This window comes from Psilocybe cubensis, chromosome 2 (genome assembly GCF_017499595.1).
Source record: "Psilocybe cubensis strain MGC-MH-2018 chromosome 2, whole genome shotgun sequence".
In the NCBI taxonomy this organism is placed as follows: Eukaryota; Fungi; Basidiomycota; class Agaricomycetes; order Agaricales; family Agrocybaceae; genus Psilocybe; species Psilocybe cubensis.
Genome location: NC_063000.1, coordinates 393,033 through 408,205, shown reverse-complemented (window position 1 = coordinate 408,205; position 15,173 = coordinate 393,033). Strand labels below are relative to the sequence as shown.

General features: G+C 43.2%; 4 protein-coding genes across 4 annotated transcripts; 3 read left to right on the top strand and 1 right to left on the bottom strand.

Moving 5' to 3' along the window:
• Positions 1-294: 294 nt before the first annotated feature.
• On the bottom strand, positions 295-924 carry JR316_0001642 (putative steroid-binding protein 3; the record flags this gene model as incomplete). Its single annotated transcript, XM_047887444.1, has 3 exons — positions 295-352; positions 407-596; positions 657-924. 3 exons carry the CDS (start codon positions 922-924, stop codon positions 295-297), a joined length of 516 nt encoding a protein of 171 aa, XP_047752367.1.
• Positions 925-3,122: 2,198 nt separating this feature from the next.
• Positions 3,123-4,340, top strand: JR316_0001641 (uncharacterized protein; the record flags this gene model as incomplete). The annotated part of the gene is made up of 4 exons (XM_047887443.1): positions 3,123-3,594; positions 3,665-3,773; positions 3,846-3,985; positions 4,048-4,340. The coding sequence occupies 4 exons, from the start codon at positions 3,123-3,125 to the stop codon at positions 4,338-4,340; spliced, it is 1,014 nt and encodes a 337-aa protein (XP_047752366.1).
• Positions 4,341-5,235: 895 nt separating this feature from the next.
• On the top strand, positions 5,236-5,728 carry JR316_0001640 (uncharacterized protein; the record flags this gene model as incomplete). Its single annotated transcript, XM_047887442.1, has 2 exons — positions 5,236-5,409; positions 5,474-5,728. 2 exons carry the CDS (start codon positions 5,236-5,238, stop codon positions 5,726-5,728), a joined length of 429 nt encoding a protein of 142 aa, XP_047752365.1.
• Positions 5,729-6,206: 478 nt separating this feature from the next.
• Positions 6,207-7,716, top strand: JR316_0001639 (uncharacterized protein; the record flags this gene model as incomplete). Its single annotated transcript, XM_047887441.1, has 6 exons — positions 6,207-6,315; positions 6,494-6,550; positions 6,691-6,779; positions 6,861-6,898; positions 6,957-7,004; positions 7,095-7,716. The coding sequence occupies 6 exons, from the start codon at positions 6,207-6,209 to the stop codon at positions 7,714-7,716; spliced, it is 963 nt and encodes a 320-aa protein (XP_047752364.1).
• Positions 7,717-15,173: the final 7,457 nt, after the last annotated feature.

The window sequence follows — 15,173 nt, the reverse complement described above, 5'->3', positions numbered from 1 at the left end:
TGCCGGAGGAATGGGAAGAAAGGGAGGTGCGAGACCGCTGGAAGTTAGCGGAGGCTGTACATGAAGGATGGCGTGACATGAGATTCGCCACCAACAGATTTCAGTTCAAGAAGCTGTGTCGAAGTGATGTTCTCGGTATAGCTTGAAGAGGCTATATGATGATACCTAACTCTCCAGAGGCATACCCTACGGGGAATGAAAACGACAAAGGCAATATCAATAACATGGAATTGTAGTTACAATGTTGGGTCCTTCTCTTCTAATCTGTGTGCATTCTCCTCGCTAAAATTGGTTCTATTGGCTTTCAATGACTGGTCCATCTGTAACCCTTCCAACAATATTGTATCGTTTCCTTTCCAAGAAAATTCAATAGCTTGATAGATTGAAATTCTGAAACACCACTCACGAGAAGAATGCGTGCCAATCATCTAACACCTTCATATCTTTAGCGTCGAGGGTGCTGTAGTCAGCCACAGCGTCCTCTGGCTTCAGACTTGACATTCCGAGACCACGAGAGCCATCTTTTCCGGAGAAAACACTGTATGACCTGCCCGGACCGTACACATCCTTCTTGCTCGAAACATCAAAAACAGTTCCTACGCGCATGGTACAACCCTCAGAACGACCTAAAGCATCCGAGTACAACTTGAACTCACCTTTTATAGCGACATATATAGGCTTAGTAGGATCTGAACCGTCGTACTGCTTCAGCTCTTCCGTCGTAAATGGATCATCTTTGGGGGGTGCCAAGTCATCGCGAGGGGCCTGCATGATGGTCTTGAGCGGTTTCTCAGGATTTTCTTCCGCTGGAATTTGTACTGGAGTGGAACTCGACAGTTTGAACGACAGCGAAGGGAAGCGCCGGCGAAGGAGATAAGAAACTGGAAGAACGAGGAGAAGGAGGTATTTCACGAGTGAGAGCATCGCAATGGGTGTACACGGCAATCGCCGCAGTCACGGTGCGGCTATACTAGTTCCGGTCCGCGGGAGTAAAAGTTTAGGCGGAGTGCGAAATGGCATGCTCTTACAGTCTTACTTACTATCACAATCAGGGAGATTCAAATATTTGAAACAGAACATACACTCACCTTCCTTGCGTCAAACTTTGCACAATACTATTACAGCATATACACTCCTTTAATTTCAAATTTTAAGCCCGCAGCGCAAACGGATGAGGAACAGGAGCATTTCCGCGGCAGCAAGGACCCAAAATCATAGAGATTCAAATTTTTCGTCACACGTAGTCACCGTGCCGATTTCAAGCTCAGACGGCACACGTACGATCAGAACAATCCGACTTGAGGCGACAAGGCCTCGGTCGGTTTTGTATCTTCGTATGTTCCCTAGTACCACACTCTTGAGTCTGAGGAAGGGTATAAACCGGTTATAAAGCTTCTTAGTAGAGACTATGTACATTGAAAAAAAGGTTAAGACTACAGATGCTAGCATGTATGTGTAAAGGTAATGTATGTAAAAGTTCCAAGAGTATCACGTATAATAAGCCAAATGTGCGTAAGTTGCATCAACATGAAGTGGAACTTTTTTATCTAAGTTGCGGTCAATTACACCGGACACGACCACTGCAGGCTCCGACACATGTTTGATGTCAAACATCGACAATCAAACAGATATTATGTAGGATATAGATGTTTGATGTCACGCACATATTGTGTTTGACAACAAACATGCTTCAAACATAAATTGTGTTTGAACTCTGTGTGACATCAAACACCAAATATGTTTGAGCACTGCTTGTTAAAAAATATTAGCCTGACATAATTCCTGTTTGAATAACTGTATGATAAGGTTCTGTAAGAGATCAACCATAAAATCCGTATCTTATCTAACATGAATATCAAACATATTTTAGGTAAGCATTCAACCAGAATATTTGTCCGAAATCAAACAGATTGCCAAACATATATGTATGAACTAATCAGATTCGAGAAAAAATGGATGTTTGATAATTGTTTGATTTCGGACAAATATTCTGGTTGAATGCTTACCTAAAATATGTTTGATATTCATGTTAGATAAGATACGGATTTTATGGTTGATCTCTTACAGAACCTTATCATACAGCTATTCAAACAGGAATTATATCAGGCTAATATTTTTTAACAAACAGTGCTCAAACATATTTGGTGTTTGATGTCACACAGAGTTCAAACACAATTTATGTTTGAAGCATGTTTGTTGTCAAACACAATATGTGCGTGACATCAAACATCTATATCCTACATAATATCTGTTTGATTGTCGATGTTTGACATCAAACATGTATCGGAGCCCACAGTGGACACGTTTCAGACAGAGTTTAAACACATCAATGTGACTTTACAAGATGTCACTATTTCCATCGTTTGGCATCTGGAAAATCAAGGAACTGTTTTTGCTGGATGACACTCTGCAGACAAGGATTTGATACTGTTATAAAGATGTGTACCAATTTCTGTGTTGATAGCATAAGTGGACAAAACAGAAATTGGAATTTGATGCCATGTTAACTTGATGGATGGCTGAAGATCATCAAATTTAGCACCTTTCCATGCATCATTTTTGTAATGTTTTTGCATATTCATATACCTGCGTACAATCTACACTTGAATGTGCAAAAAGATTTGGGAAAAACTCAGTGTCAGAGGGGCAAGAAACGGGAATTTGAATCTCTAGGTCAGTTTGAATCCCGATGATCGCGTTAGTATTATTAGACTTTACATAGTGCTGCCGCAACAGCTTGCGCTGGCAGGTATATTTTTAGCAGTGTGACACGCAAGCCTTCAAGCTTCAAGCTTCAACTTTCAAAGTTCAAACTGTGAAAAATTACAGTGCACTCACACTCACTGCACAGTGGCTGCGCTGTGGCGGCAACAATAATCGATCAGCATGCTTGCAACTTGCAAGCTTTTGACTATGTGCTACTTCCAGGCATAAATTTGAAGATATGTTTGTGCACACATATAAGCAGTTATGAGTCCTGACTGTCAAAGTACACGCTCCAGCACATTGCCACTGCACTCCTCACTGATCCTCCACCTTTTCAAGTTGCATCGACGTTTGATCTTGTTACATTGCTCTGGAAAGGTTTCAGTCCTACTTCATTCCTACACACTTCGATCAAAATGAGCAATTCGCTGTGTGTTATATATGAAGATCAAGAATCCCATAGATACGAAGCGACACAGAAATGTCAAGAATCCGACAGATATGAAGTTGCACAAGAGCATCCCGTATCTCAATCATCTTCAGCCGTCGTAGAAGCTCCGATCCTAGTGGGAAATGACCTCAGTGAGCCAAGATTACTTGGGTATCTACATATTCTCACTGTGTCGGACCCTTTCATCTTTGCTCAAGTCAGTGACCCCTTGTCAGGGTCATTGAAGGGAGAATTATTACCATCGCGCTTCATTGACTTTCTCAACACGCAATGGACCCCATTGGCGGACTTTGTGCAAACCAATATAGACTTGATTTCGACGAAGTATCCATTGTACAGCCCTATGGAAATCAAGTCTATCTCAAGCTACCTAAAGACCATATTGTCAACTCCGAAAACAGTTGATTTAGAAATATCCGAGTCCAAACATGACACAGGTACGCCCAACGCAATGGTAATATCTAAATACTGTCATAGCAGAAATTTACCTATTTCTCAATATAATAGCATTCAACTTCAAGTACTCTCAACTTACCCCAACCCGAAAATGGAAAGAAGAGCACAAGGATCTTAATCTTTTTCTCTGTTATGGGAAGATTCAAAGTGTGTGCATGATGTTAGTCATCAAATCTTCTACCATTAGATTATATCTTCATTTTCTGACCCTGTCTTGTTGTGATTAATACAGATTCGAGAGTCACTATACTCTAGACGGTGGAGAAGAACTTTGCATCGCAGACTATTTGCGGTCTTTAATCACCAATTTAAATATCGACCTCCAAGAGTGTGGAGCATTTTTGGGTAATTATTATGATCAACACATGACACGTAAGTTATGTGCATTACCGTATCAACATATCCTGTAGTTTGTTCTCAAGCTGGGTGTTTAGGATTCCTTCCGCAAGCCACTGGATACGAATCTCAGCTATGTAGCTGGGCGGTGCGATTGGAACACCACAGAATTCGAATTCAAACCACACTTGCCCTTTACTCGTTCTTATATCTGGGATCTTCTGGAAATATTTTCATCGATGGGAATATCACTTTGGCATTCGGCATTTTTCCAGAATTGGATCCATTTTGCAAGGGTTTGACCAAACATGATAAATATGCCTTCGACTCCCGCATATTTAAAATCAAATCAGCTGCAGAGCTTGATAAAAAATACTGCACAAGATCGTAAAGGTGCTTTTGTGCAAATTCAATCCGTCGTCACCCCTTTCAACTTTGCCCAAGACCCATCTTCGAAGCCGGACTTCATCCTTCTCTGTAATTGGCAGTAGTTACAGTGGCTCTATCCATGCCGACTCAACTCCCTACTCAGTCGCATCCTCACGAACTTTTGAGTCTGATTATGGAGTATATTATACCCGCATGGCGCTTTCGGTATCTTCATTCGAAACTTCGTTGACAGACGTTGGGGCCAAACACAGACTCGCCTATTTGGCCGTTAGAATGTAATCTATTACTTATTGTGAGCCCCATAATTAGTAAAACCATGAATGATTCCTTCGTATTACTGGAGCCCTGGGTGACAATGGGTATGTGGTTGACGAAAAGAGCAATAAAATGTCTATATTAGGCAATACTAAACGTCAGTAATTGTGAGTTTACGGAACTTAGAAAACTGCTTAAACAATGAGCGATGAGCAATATATATGACCATCAAAGGGTCTATCCCATGCGGCATTTCTGCTTGGAGTCAGTTAATGCTGTACTAGACTCAAGAGTCAATGCTATGTTGGTATCGCACTGCCATGAATCGGTACGCTTACGTATGATGAACACTGCCTCACACTGGGTATAATAGCAGGGTTAAAAGTGGCCCAATTCACTGGCAGCCAATAAGTCTCGTCACCTGTTTGCGGTCTTCTCAAACTTTTCATCCGAAAACGTCACCCGAACGTGCATTTGTCAGAGACCTTAACCTCTCCTTGCAATTTGTTTACCCTGATATGGGTGTTGAAACGCCTATGGAAAATTCACCGATAGCCAGTTCAGCTCATCCAAATTCCCAAAGTACCGTAGGAAGGTCCTTGCAAAAGGAATTCTTTCGGTCCTCTGGCGAAATCCTCAAAATGTCGCTCGAACATGCCCGCGATGCCGTCGATCTCGACTCCAGCAGTGAAAATGTCGAAGCCGCTGTGGCTGGGTACGCACTGAGCGTGGCATTGATATCTGAGGTTATGGAGCGAGTTAGGGCAGAAAATAGTACTGCTAAGGAAGAAAACCTCATCCGGCTGCAAAATCTTGTGAGTATCACTTTTCTTACTTTAATAATTGTGATAAAATGGCTGACGCGCATTCGGCCCCTAGCATGATACCTACGGAGATCGCATGAGCATTTTGTGTCTGATCCATAACCTCCAAAAACCCGAAATATCATATCAAGCGGCTATATTACTCACAGCAAACCACACAGATCATCGGTACTATGATCTCAGTCAGCCAGTTTCAACGGACTCCGAGAGTTTGACTTCGTACTCAGTTGCCTCCTCGCGTACAGATGAGTCTGACTACGGTTTATTTTACACACGAAGAGCTTTGTCACATACGTCAGAGGAGTATTGAAGAACGTAGACCTGGGGATACACCAAGGCAGAGCTTGAATTTTTTTCCACGCACATTTTTATACACTACGTCAAATAATACTGTAAAATATGTTCTACCAATTCAGATTTAGCTAATGACGTGTTGCGGGAACTCACTCAAGATAATATTACACCGTTCACCTATAATGCGAGGTACAATTAGCATGACTCAGGAGGACTCATAGAGGCTGTTCGATACCCACGCATGTCTGTTGCTTCTCAGTGATAACTTTAACCTTCCTTGGGTCTCTATAGCGACGGTCTCACTTCAGTGTTTCTTGCAGCACTGCTTAAGCAACAACTACCTTCACCCATTGATTGGGACAGGTTCTTTCATTGTTAGCCGTATATCCCACTTCGAGGGCACTAGTTTGTCTATTGTATTCATTCCATTCGAACGCATAGTAGTTTGTACTTACATGTGGGAATTTATGCAGGAAAATTGTTTACCCTTCGCAATGGATAATACTGAAGGACGTCGTCTATTTGGCGTAAACGCGGCCCTAATTGACCATAGAGAAGGCCTGAGAAAGGCGGACACTGGAGGCAAGCATCAAAAACCTCAAAGTACGTTACTCCAGCGCGCTAGCGACGTGATACCAAATCTCAGCCAAACATACTTCGTAACCTGAAGGCATTCCAGAGTCTCGACGTCTTACCGAACCAAGGAAGATAAAATGGTCGCCAGCATTACTAATCAATTTTTTGGACATGAGATGGTCTTCTTTGCTTGAATTTTTGATAGTTCACTCAGACCTCATCTCAACCCCGCATACCGCGTTTAGTTTTATGGATATCACGAGTATCTCTGACTACCTCAACACGTTGGACTTGGTCCCAAAGGATGTCAATTTGGTGGTCCAATTAAACCCACAGCTATCAGGCTAGTTCATCAGGAAAACATGTGCATTTTGAGACAATTACCTAACTTTTTTGCTATAGCTATCAACCTCCAGGATCAATGGATTAGCTCCCCAAGAAAGAGAAAGACGCAGCAGAAGGACATCGAATTCTTTTTTAGAAGTGGGAAGGTGAGAAGGGTGTGTCTAATGTCAGTCGTCCTAACAAATCCAATCATATCACCTAACTCATCAATCCTGTCAGTTTTGAAGAATCATATACCCCGCAAGGCGCGCGTACACAGAGCGGCGTATGTATAGCCGATCATCTGGAGGCTCTAATCACAGAATTGGACGCCCATCTCGTAGAATGCAAATCAAGACTCCTCGCACCTTTTTATTCTCGAAGGTTGAAGCGTAAGCCGCTTAAGTGCATTGTTTTCGTGGCCCAATACTGAAGAAAAGTATGTCGTCAGAATTTATATCAGACCCCTCTCATCCATCTAGTAAATTGACACTGTATCAATGGGCGACAATATTTGAGGAACACCGATGTCGGATTCAAACCTCCCTCGCGCTGTACTCATCTCTGTTTATAGGAGCATTCGGTAGCGTTATGATCAACAGGAAGGCGACTTTAGCTTTCAGCCTTTTTCCGGAGCTTGATCCTCTTCGAAAAGATTGGGAAGAGGAGAGCTCTATAGAGGATGAAGTTGTTAAGTCCACAGGGTTATCAGAGAAAGAACCATATCGGACCGTTCAAAATCCTTCAGGAGAAACACCATTCTATAAATTCAACCCATCTTCTACTCCTTCAACGCTACCTCACACGAGAAGCCGCGCAACCTCCCTATCCTCATATGTTACCGCACGGGATGCTACATCATTTATCAATACCCTTTCGTCTCGTTACAGCAACTTGTCAAACACTTTTGATGGGAAATCTTCCTATTCTGTTGCTTCTTCACGTACTGGGGAGACTGATTACGGGCTCTACTATAGGCGTATGGCCCTATCACTAATTTCACTCAACTCTATCGTCACCGTAAAGGAGATGAAGACCAACCTGAGGCGTTCCCGCAGCTGGACATCGACAGCTGACACATGGGAATATGCTGGAACGTCGTGAATTACATACGGCTTGTATCTAGGTGAAGCAATTGGATCAGAATAAAATGTAAAAAAAATTCCTTTTTACATACAAGCATTTTAACAGAGAAGATGGCTGTACTAAGTAGATACTTAGTTATCTCACAGGTGTGTAATTTTTTGGAACGGTAATTTTACTGATACTTGGTTCCTTGATGAGGGCAAAGAACTTGACTGAGGTTTGATTTGCTTTCTTTCTCAATTCTGAAGTTTGATCTCAGCAGAGCTAATCAAGAAAATGTTCCCAAACTGTAAAACTGCAGCGAGTACGTGGGGCGCGGATACAGAGAATACTCTACTCACATGCCAGCCAAAGGACTGCGAAGATACTGCGAATGACGGACAATGTATGGACCCACGAGATCAATGAGCGTTGATTTACTACTAACCGTAACTGAGTTTGATAATAGACCACATGGTTCATCGTGAGTTGTATAAATGTTTCCGTCTGAAATGTCTAACAAGAACATTCTCATGTCTAATAGCGATTGTAGAAGCAGTATATGATCCTTCCGGAAAACACCTGAAACCCTGTGTAGCAAAGAAATAGTGTTCAGTAAGAATCAGAAAAAGGGAACTCGATACACAGCCGACCTTTCAACTGCAATATTGAATAGTCCCAGCCCACATGAAAGCAGCCAAATTCCAGTGGTGTCCAAAATCCAGGTTGGACGGGCCGCCAAAATAATCATTGATAATCTAAAAGTTAAGTGCAACTGATCCTGTGTTTTAAATCAAGTGTTTAGCAACGAACTAAAGTTTGAAGTCTATGTGATTTTTCGGACCCCGGCAGAAGAGCACTAGTCCTGGTAGTTGTCTGCGTGACCAATTTGCCTGCAGGCAAAGGCGTGTATCTAAATACATCACGGACCATTATTAGATGCGGTCCTACATGACTTTGACTTAAACTTTCGAATATAGATTTTCGACCGAGAGCCTTACCTGTGGTAATTCCAGGAACAGTTTTTGGGCATCCGGATTGCACTGTCAATGAATAGAGAGGCGAGTGGATTGCGACTCAAGACCCGATGAGCGCGTTCGATGCAGTCTAGACAAAGTGGACTGAGAAAAATTGTAAGAAGCAAGTCAGCAAGATGAGGTAGGATACTTATAGACGGCAGATTCCTAAGGAAAGACTATACGTGACTAGTCAAAAAGAAAAAAAAAGAAAGTACCCTTGGTTAACATGGGGTCTCTGCACTGGCACCGACTCTGATGGCGCAACATAAATGGTTCTGCAAGGCAAATTTCTAATTCGCACATGATTTAACAAAGCTCATGATATCGGACCTGAATGGCTTATCAAAGACAATGCAAGACCAAGATTTGGCTTGCCAGTTTGAATCAGGAATCAATTGTTTCGCCACTCACTTCGTATCAAACATCAGACAATGGCCAAGTTACGATTAAAGGATCAGAAACAAAGTTAAACTTGTGACAATTAGAACTCTTATCATAGATAAACATGTGAGTGCGTCATGGAGAGGGGACGTACCATGATAGGATTCGTGATCGTTCTGCGTAAGACGATCAGCACGCTTCTTAAGCGATGACTCCATGCAGCTTCATGAATCATACTAGAATCATTTGGGAATCGCACATCCGAAATACCCGGGATCAATAACCCAAATGTTGAGAGAGGTTTGTGCCAGATAGTTATGCAAAAGCTAGGGAAAGGAGCGCAAAGAAGGATCTTTTCAACTATGTGGAGTAGGAGACCGAATCCTAAACGAAAGGATGTTCCATTTCATCCATGAAGAAAGATCGGAGCGAGACAGACAGACAGCGAGAGTACATCCAACCGCGGTATTTTGGCTATTCCAGGTTCGTAGTCATTAGCGGGATTTTGGCCGAGAACCATGGGTGCGCGACCATTATGACTGGACGTCATAGCGCACTGAGTCCACGTCCTTCAATAGGAGAGTATGTACATCCATAACTGATGCTCCAAAACATCAACGAAATTATTTGCACACGCGCGAAGGTCATCAAGCGTGTAAAGAGCTATACGAAGAGAGACTGTAGGGAACACTGGTGCCAAAGAGATACTGCCGCGAAGCGCGAAAATCCCGCATCCACGAAATAGGCATTAGCGACAGGCCAGATATCTTAGATTTGCAAGTCACAATCCTCAGCCGTGCAGATTTTAGACGCTCCAGTACTCTCTTTAAAGATGACAGATGCCCGCCATTGTACAGAGTGAGTTCCTCTGCGAAGCCCATCACCAATCACCACGTCAGCGGCTGCTCTGAGTAGCATGAAATGCTCGATCAAAGAACCGCTGATCAATGCGGTCCATAGGTAATTGCTGTGTATTACAAAGTGCAAAGCCACTCGGGCGATGTGAAGAACGTTCTTCACCAAGCAAGGTATTCGTCGGAAAGGTGGGCCATCGATCCATTGATAAAACGCGCCGAAGATAAACCAGCCACCGGCGCATGGCTCATAGTGACCCACAATAAAAAACGAGGGTATGTTTTAAGACTTTATCTCGGCCTTTCAGAGATAATTGGGAAACCGATCTTCCACCTTCCTGATACTGCTTTATGGGGAAGCCGCCTTTCCTGGAGCTTCGGAGGCGTTTTTCCACGAGGCAAATGAGTGGCAACGTGCGGATTTCGAAGCGATGGATTCCTGGGTTATCGTATGCCGCAGGAGTACTTTCAGATTCCAAGCGGATCAGGTGCCCAGAAAGATGCGTGAGCTAGGCGGCACTAGGCAACAACAACGCTGACAGTAGTTCGCGTCCGTCATATCCAGCTCTAGACCAGTACAAGAAATTGTAATTCATCTAGACAATTCTAGGGATAATGGATTTAGGTCAATAAGGTCAAATGGCCGAGCACGTAGCTGCACATACAAGGGTATGGGCGCTGGGGCCTTGCAATAAATCGAAGTCGAGACGTCCAAGAAAAAAGGCTTGTGATCGTAGCTCAACGTAAGTCAAGGAATACACACCGAGAATACAAAGCTACATGAGAAGCTGCGCGGAGGATTTGGACGCCCATTGTAGAGCAGCTGACTAGAATTTTTTCTATTCAAACCCAAGCCCATTGGTGGGCTCAAGCTAGTTGTGATTGCCCTGTGGGGTATGGCGCAGAAACATCCGCTTGGGAGAACGCCAATGTATTAGTTTGACACAATGGGCGTATAGGCCGACAAGGTATTACTCACGAAGTTATTGATAAACACGTCCTGACGAAATCGCTGACGTGGTCGCGCTCCCCCATTACGCAGTTGTTGACGAACATACTTTATCGTAACCATGCAACATCAAGCGGTTACGCGTCAAGCGCGAGCGTATGGCGTCCTATGACTCCTCTTATCAAGACACAAACAGGAATGCCGCTGATACATTCCTAACAGTCTAAGTTCGAATGAGCGTGCACTATCCGCAATAGATATATAAATAGTGGGTAGAGTGGAGCAGAGATACTTTTTGCGCATCGGATCGTGTCTGGTTGATAGGATTAGTTCTGTCGTAAAGAAAAAAATTGAATCTTGAGCTAGAATAGACAAGATGCATTTAAGCTTTGGGTGTCCAGTAGGAAGCGTACCTGCATGCATAACTATTGGCAATACTGAATTGTTACGTTGACGCACTCGGACATGGTGCCCATTTACCAGCACCCTGGCGTCCATAAACGAGTACATTGAGATTGAAGGCGACAGATATGAAAGCAGTTTGAAAAATTCCCAGAAACTCGCCTTGAAACTGGAACAACATTCAAAGTTGAAAAGAGGTGAAATTTCAAATTTGGGATGGCACAGAAAAAGACGCGTTCTTTGCAAATGTTTGGCATCGCCTCTTGAAAAGCCATTTCGGCATACAGTCGGCAGCCCCTATTCCACGCGGACTTGAAATAATTTTGTCACCTGTGCACGCCGACGGAATCCAGTTTTTGCCGGAGAAAATGGGATTCCAAGGAGGAAAGGATTGAATATTAAGTATTACGATAACACCAAAACGATGGATAGGCATAATTTATATGTACTTCAATGGTCACATTTTCGAGGTAAGCACAGATGACTTAACAGCCAGGGAGGCAGTCCCGGGGTTCAGGGTTGTTAGTAATTAGGGGATGAACTGGGACAATCAGTCTTTGAAAAATTATGAACATAGAGCGTAGATACGTGCTTCAAAGTTTGGTATATTTGAGGGGATGCCGATGACATTACCTAGGAATGCAAATGACGATCATGATCGTGTCAATCCTCTTTTAATCTTTCATATCGATTGATACGAAGTGGCTCTAGAGCGTAAGTTAGAGCGACGCGTAGGTAGAATAAGTATTTCTGTTCAATCGTGAACAATGTCGCGAATAACTTGAGATTTTTATAAAGTTCGTGTATATGTTCCGGTCATCAGAAATAGTTGGGGTAACAAACAGGGGCCCTCAACAGAAGACAGCAATACGAGGTTTGTCATTATACTCCCGGGTCCCGGGTCCGCGGAGAGTTCTATGTCGAATGATTATTACTACCTTCCGAGTCTACCCATCTTTTCACCCAGACTATAAACATAACCTAAGGTCGCACATGGTGGCGAATCAATTAAATTTAAAGGCTGATGAGAGGCTTGATAATCCCCTATAACGGTGAATTTCGACGGATGTATACCATGACATGATGATCCTTCCGGATAGGACAGGCTAGTACAAAAAAATCAAGTCTAACCTGTATCCATTGGTAAACCTGAGGTTGATGATCATATAGGTGCATTATAAAGGATGGTAGAGAAGGGTATCCGTCGCAATTTTATAACGGTACAAAAGTGTAGTAACCTATGGCTATTCCTGCAAGAGTGATTATCTTGGGGATGAACAAAGACTACCGTATCGAATGCTGAAAGTCTGGGGTGCAACGGGACGGGTTATAATAGTTTAAGCGTACCAAAGGTTTATACAGGACTTCGGCGGATGTAATCTGAGCTATCGTCGCTCTATGTAAGGATGCCAGCTATCCTTACGCCTTTCAACTCAGGCTTCGACTTCCACCATGAGGTTTATGTCAGGTTAAAAATACAGAGACATGGGAAAGCATTTGTGGGGTCACGCCGCTGCTAGACGGTATAAGGCACACTATAACATCAGCATCAACACTAGTCCCTGAAAGCCTGAGTTTATATAACATGTATGAGGACAGCGGCTGTTGCGTTAATTAGCCCTGAAACATGAGGTGATCCCTGTGTTGTGTGTCCATGAAGCAACAGTCGTATATGGGTTTAATCCGGTCGAACAGTGTTAGTGCGCCACAGTATTATCGCCTGAGAATACCAAGAGAAATGCACAGTATGTGAGAGAAGTTTGTTGAGAGAGAAGTTTACCTCATGTAGACTGTGAGGGTGCGTACCAGGATGCTGTTTAGGACACATATGTCGAGAAGATACACTTTTGTGGAAGGGCGTGGAAAGAAATGAATATACTATACATCGAGAAGTTTAGTGCAGCTTGTTGGGCGCATGAACGAGGCTTCAAGAAGGCCACTGAAGGATTTCAGTAAATGCATCTTTTCAAAGCCACGAGTGAATCTTTCGATTGCGGTAAGTTCAAAACCGGATGGATTCCTTCGATTTTCACGTGAAGATTCCTCATCCTCGTCCACTCTGTGATTTATTTCGATTTATTTCTCAAAAGGACGGAATATAGTCGTATATATAATCATATTCAGTTGTAAAGCAAATTCATTCTTGTAGAACTGGATTGGCAGCTCTATTAGTCTCTTTTCTTTAGTGCTCATTATCGACGAACAGCTTGAACAGAACATTACTTTGCGGGCACTAACTCTCATGAAGAGAATCTTTTTTTGAAAGAGAAGATCAAAACTGTATAAATTCAGTACACGCAACATCACTTATTGTCTCATATTTAGCCCAGTTTAATCAAAATCATTGTTGCTGTCTGTGCTCTGAAGGCGACTTCAGGCAAAGTCGCGATCTATTTTTAGAACAGCGCCCAATTGACCTCTCGGGGTACAGTCGGGCTGGCCTCCATCAGCGTTTGACCTTTCAGAACAAAATATCATGTTTGGAATATACAGCTCAGTCAGCCTATGTCTAAGGATTGCACATATATTTTAACCAAAACCATATCCATAATCATTGTCTTTGCCATTGATCAAGGCTGAGTTCAACTACCTTCTACTATTCTAGTATATAGTACTAACACTATTCCAGTTGTCATTGTTAAAATTTGTGTTAGCCACATGTGTGTACGACTTCGTAAAGGCCTAGAAACTTTTGGCATTTGACAGGATGAGATTTCGTCCTTGAACCTAAACCTCGCCATCACATCTATCTACTGGAGGTACACATCTTACGTTAAGGTGACGTCCACGGCGCCTGGGAGACGGCACCGGCTTCAGTAATCACCATATATCCATGCAATAAAGACATACATGGGGTTTCCATCACCGCCAATACCGCCGCTGCCGTCGTCATCACCCGTATCCATGCAGGGATGGTTGACCCATGGGCAGTGGGCATTTTTAAGTCTGACAGAGACAACGTTTCGGTTTTTTTTTACTAAGATGGACATGGACGGAATAGCACAGATCCGTAGTTATTTCGGCAGGTGCAGTAATTTCCTGATGATTTGTTCAGAATTTTTTTTCTCTATTCACTACTTGACTCATCACCACCACACTCGTTACTAGACCAGCTGCTAGTGCAGCTTGCTATCGTTCATTGCTCCCCAGCAAACCAAATAGTTACTCCTCGAAGAGCTGCTCCGACATCGAGAGGCGCACCTGACTAAACCCTTCGCCCAGAATTATCGTTTCGACACTTGACGATTGCCACTTGGTGGACGTTCTATTTGTAAACTCCACTTCGAAAAAGCAGTTAAGGCATTGTCAAACATTTAAAGTCTGGAATCGACCTTTCAACCTAAAGCTAAAGGTCTACAGTGGCTTGCGCTAGAATTGCTTTTGTGAGTGCTATTATCTGACTATTCTCCGAGCTTTAATGAAGAAAATACTAATTGCCGTGGACCGACCAATCAGCGCATACATCAAGGGCAAATTTGAGGGTTAGGGTTCAGAAATCGCCTCTTTGCCTTTAGCTTTCACCACCAAATCTTACCCGGCGTTTTTCCTTGGGACCACGTTCGCCAATCCAATCGCTTGCGTGTACGCCCATATCACATCAGCGTCGGACTCGGCATAATTTCATATTCACGCGCCCCCACGTTTTACCCCTATTTTCGCCGCGTATTTCGCGTACTTTTGTCGTCGAAAGCCGCGGCGTTTTGCTTCATTGGGAGGGCTGTCGGGAAGATTCCAAGCGACAGCGAGCGCGGGATATTCATACATAAATACTCCGAGTCGGTGGAGCGTTGAAGGTTCTCCCTTTTCCTTGAATTTTTGACATTTTCCAGACTTTAGGTGGACCAGCATTTACCTCCACGACGCGCAAATCTTTCATATTCCAGAAGAGAC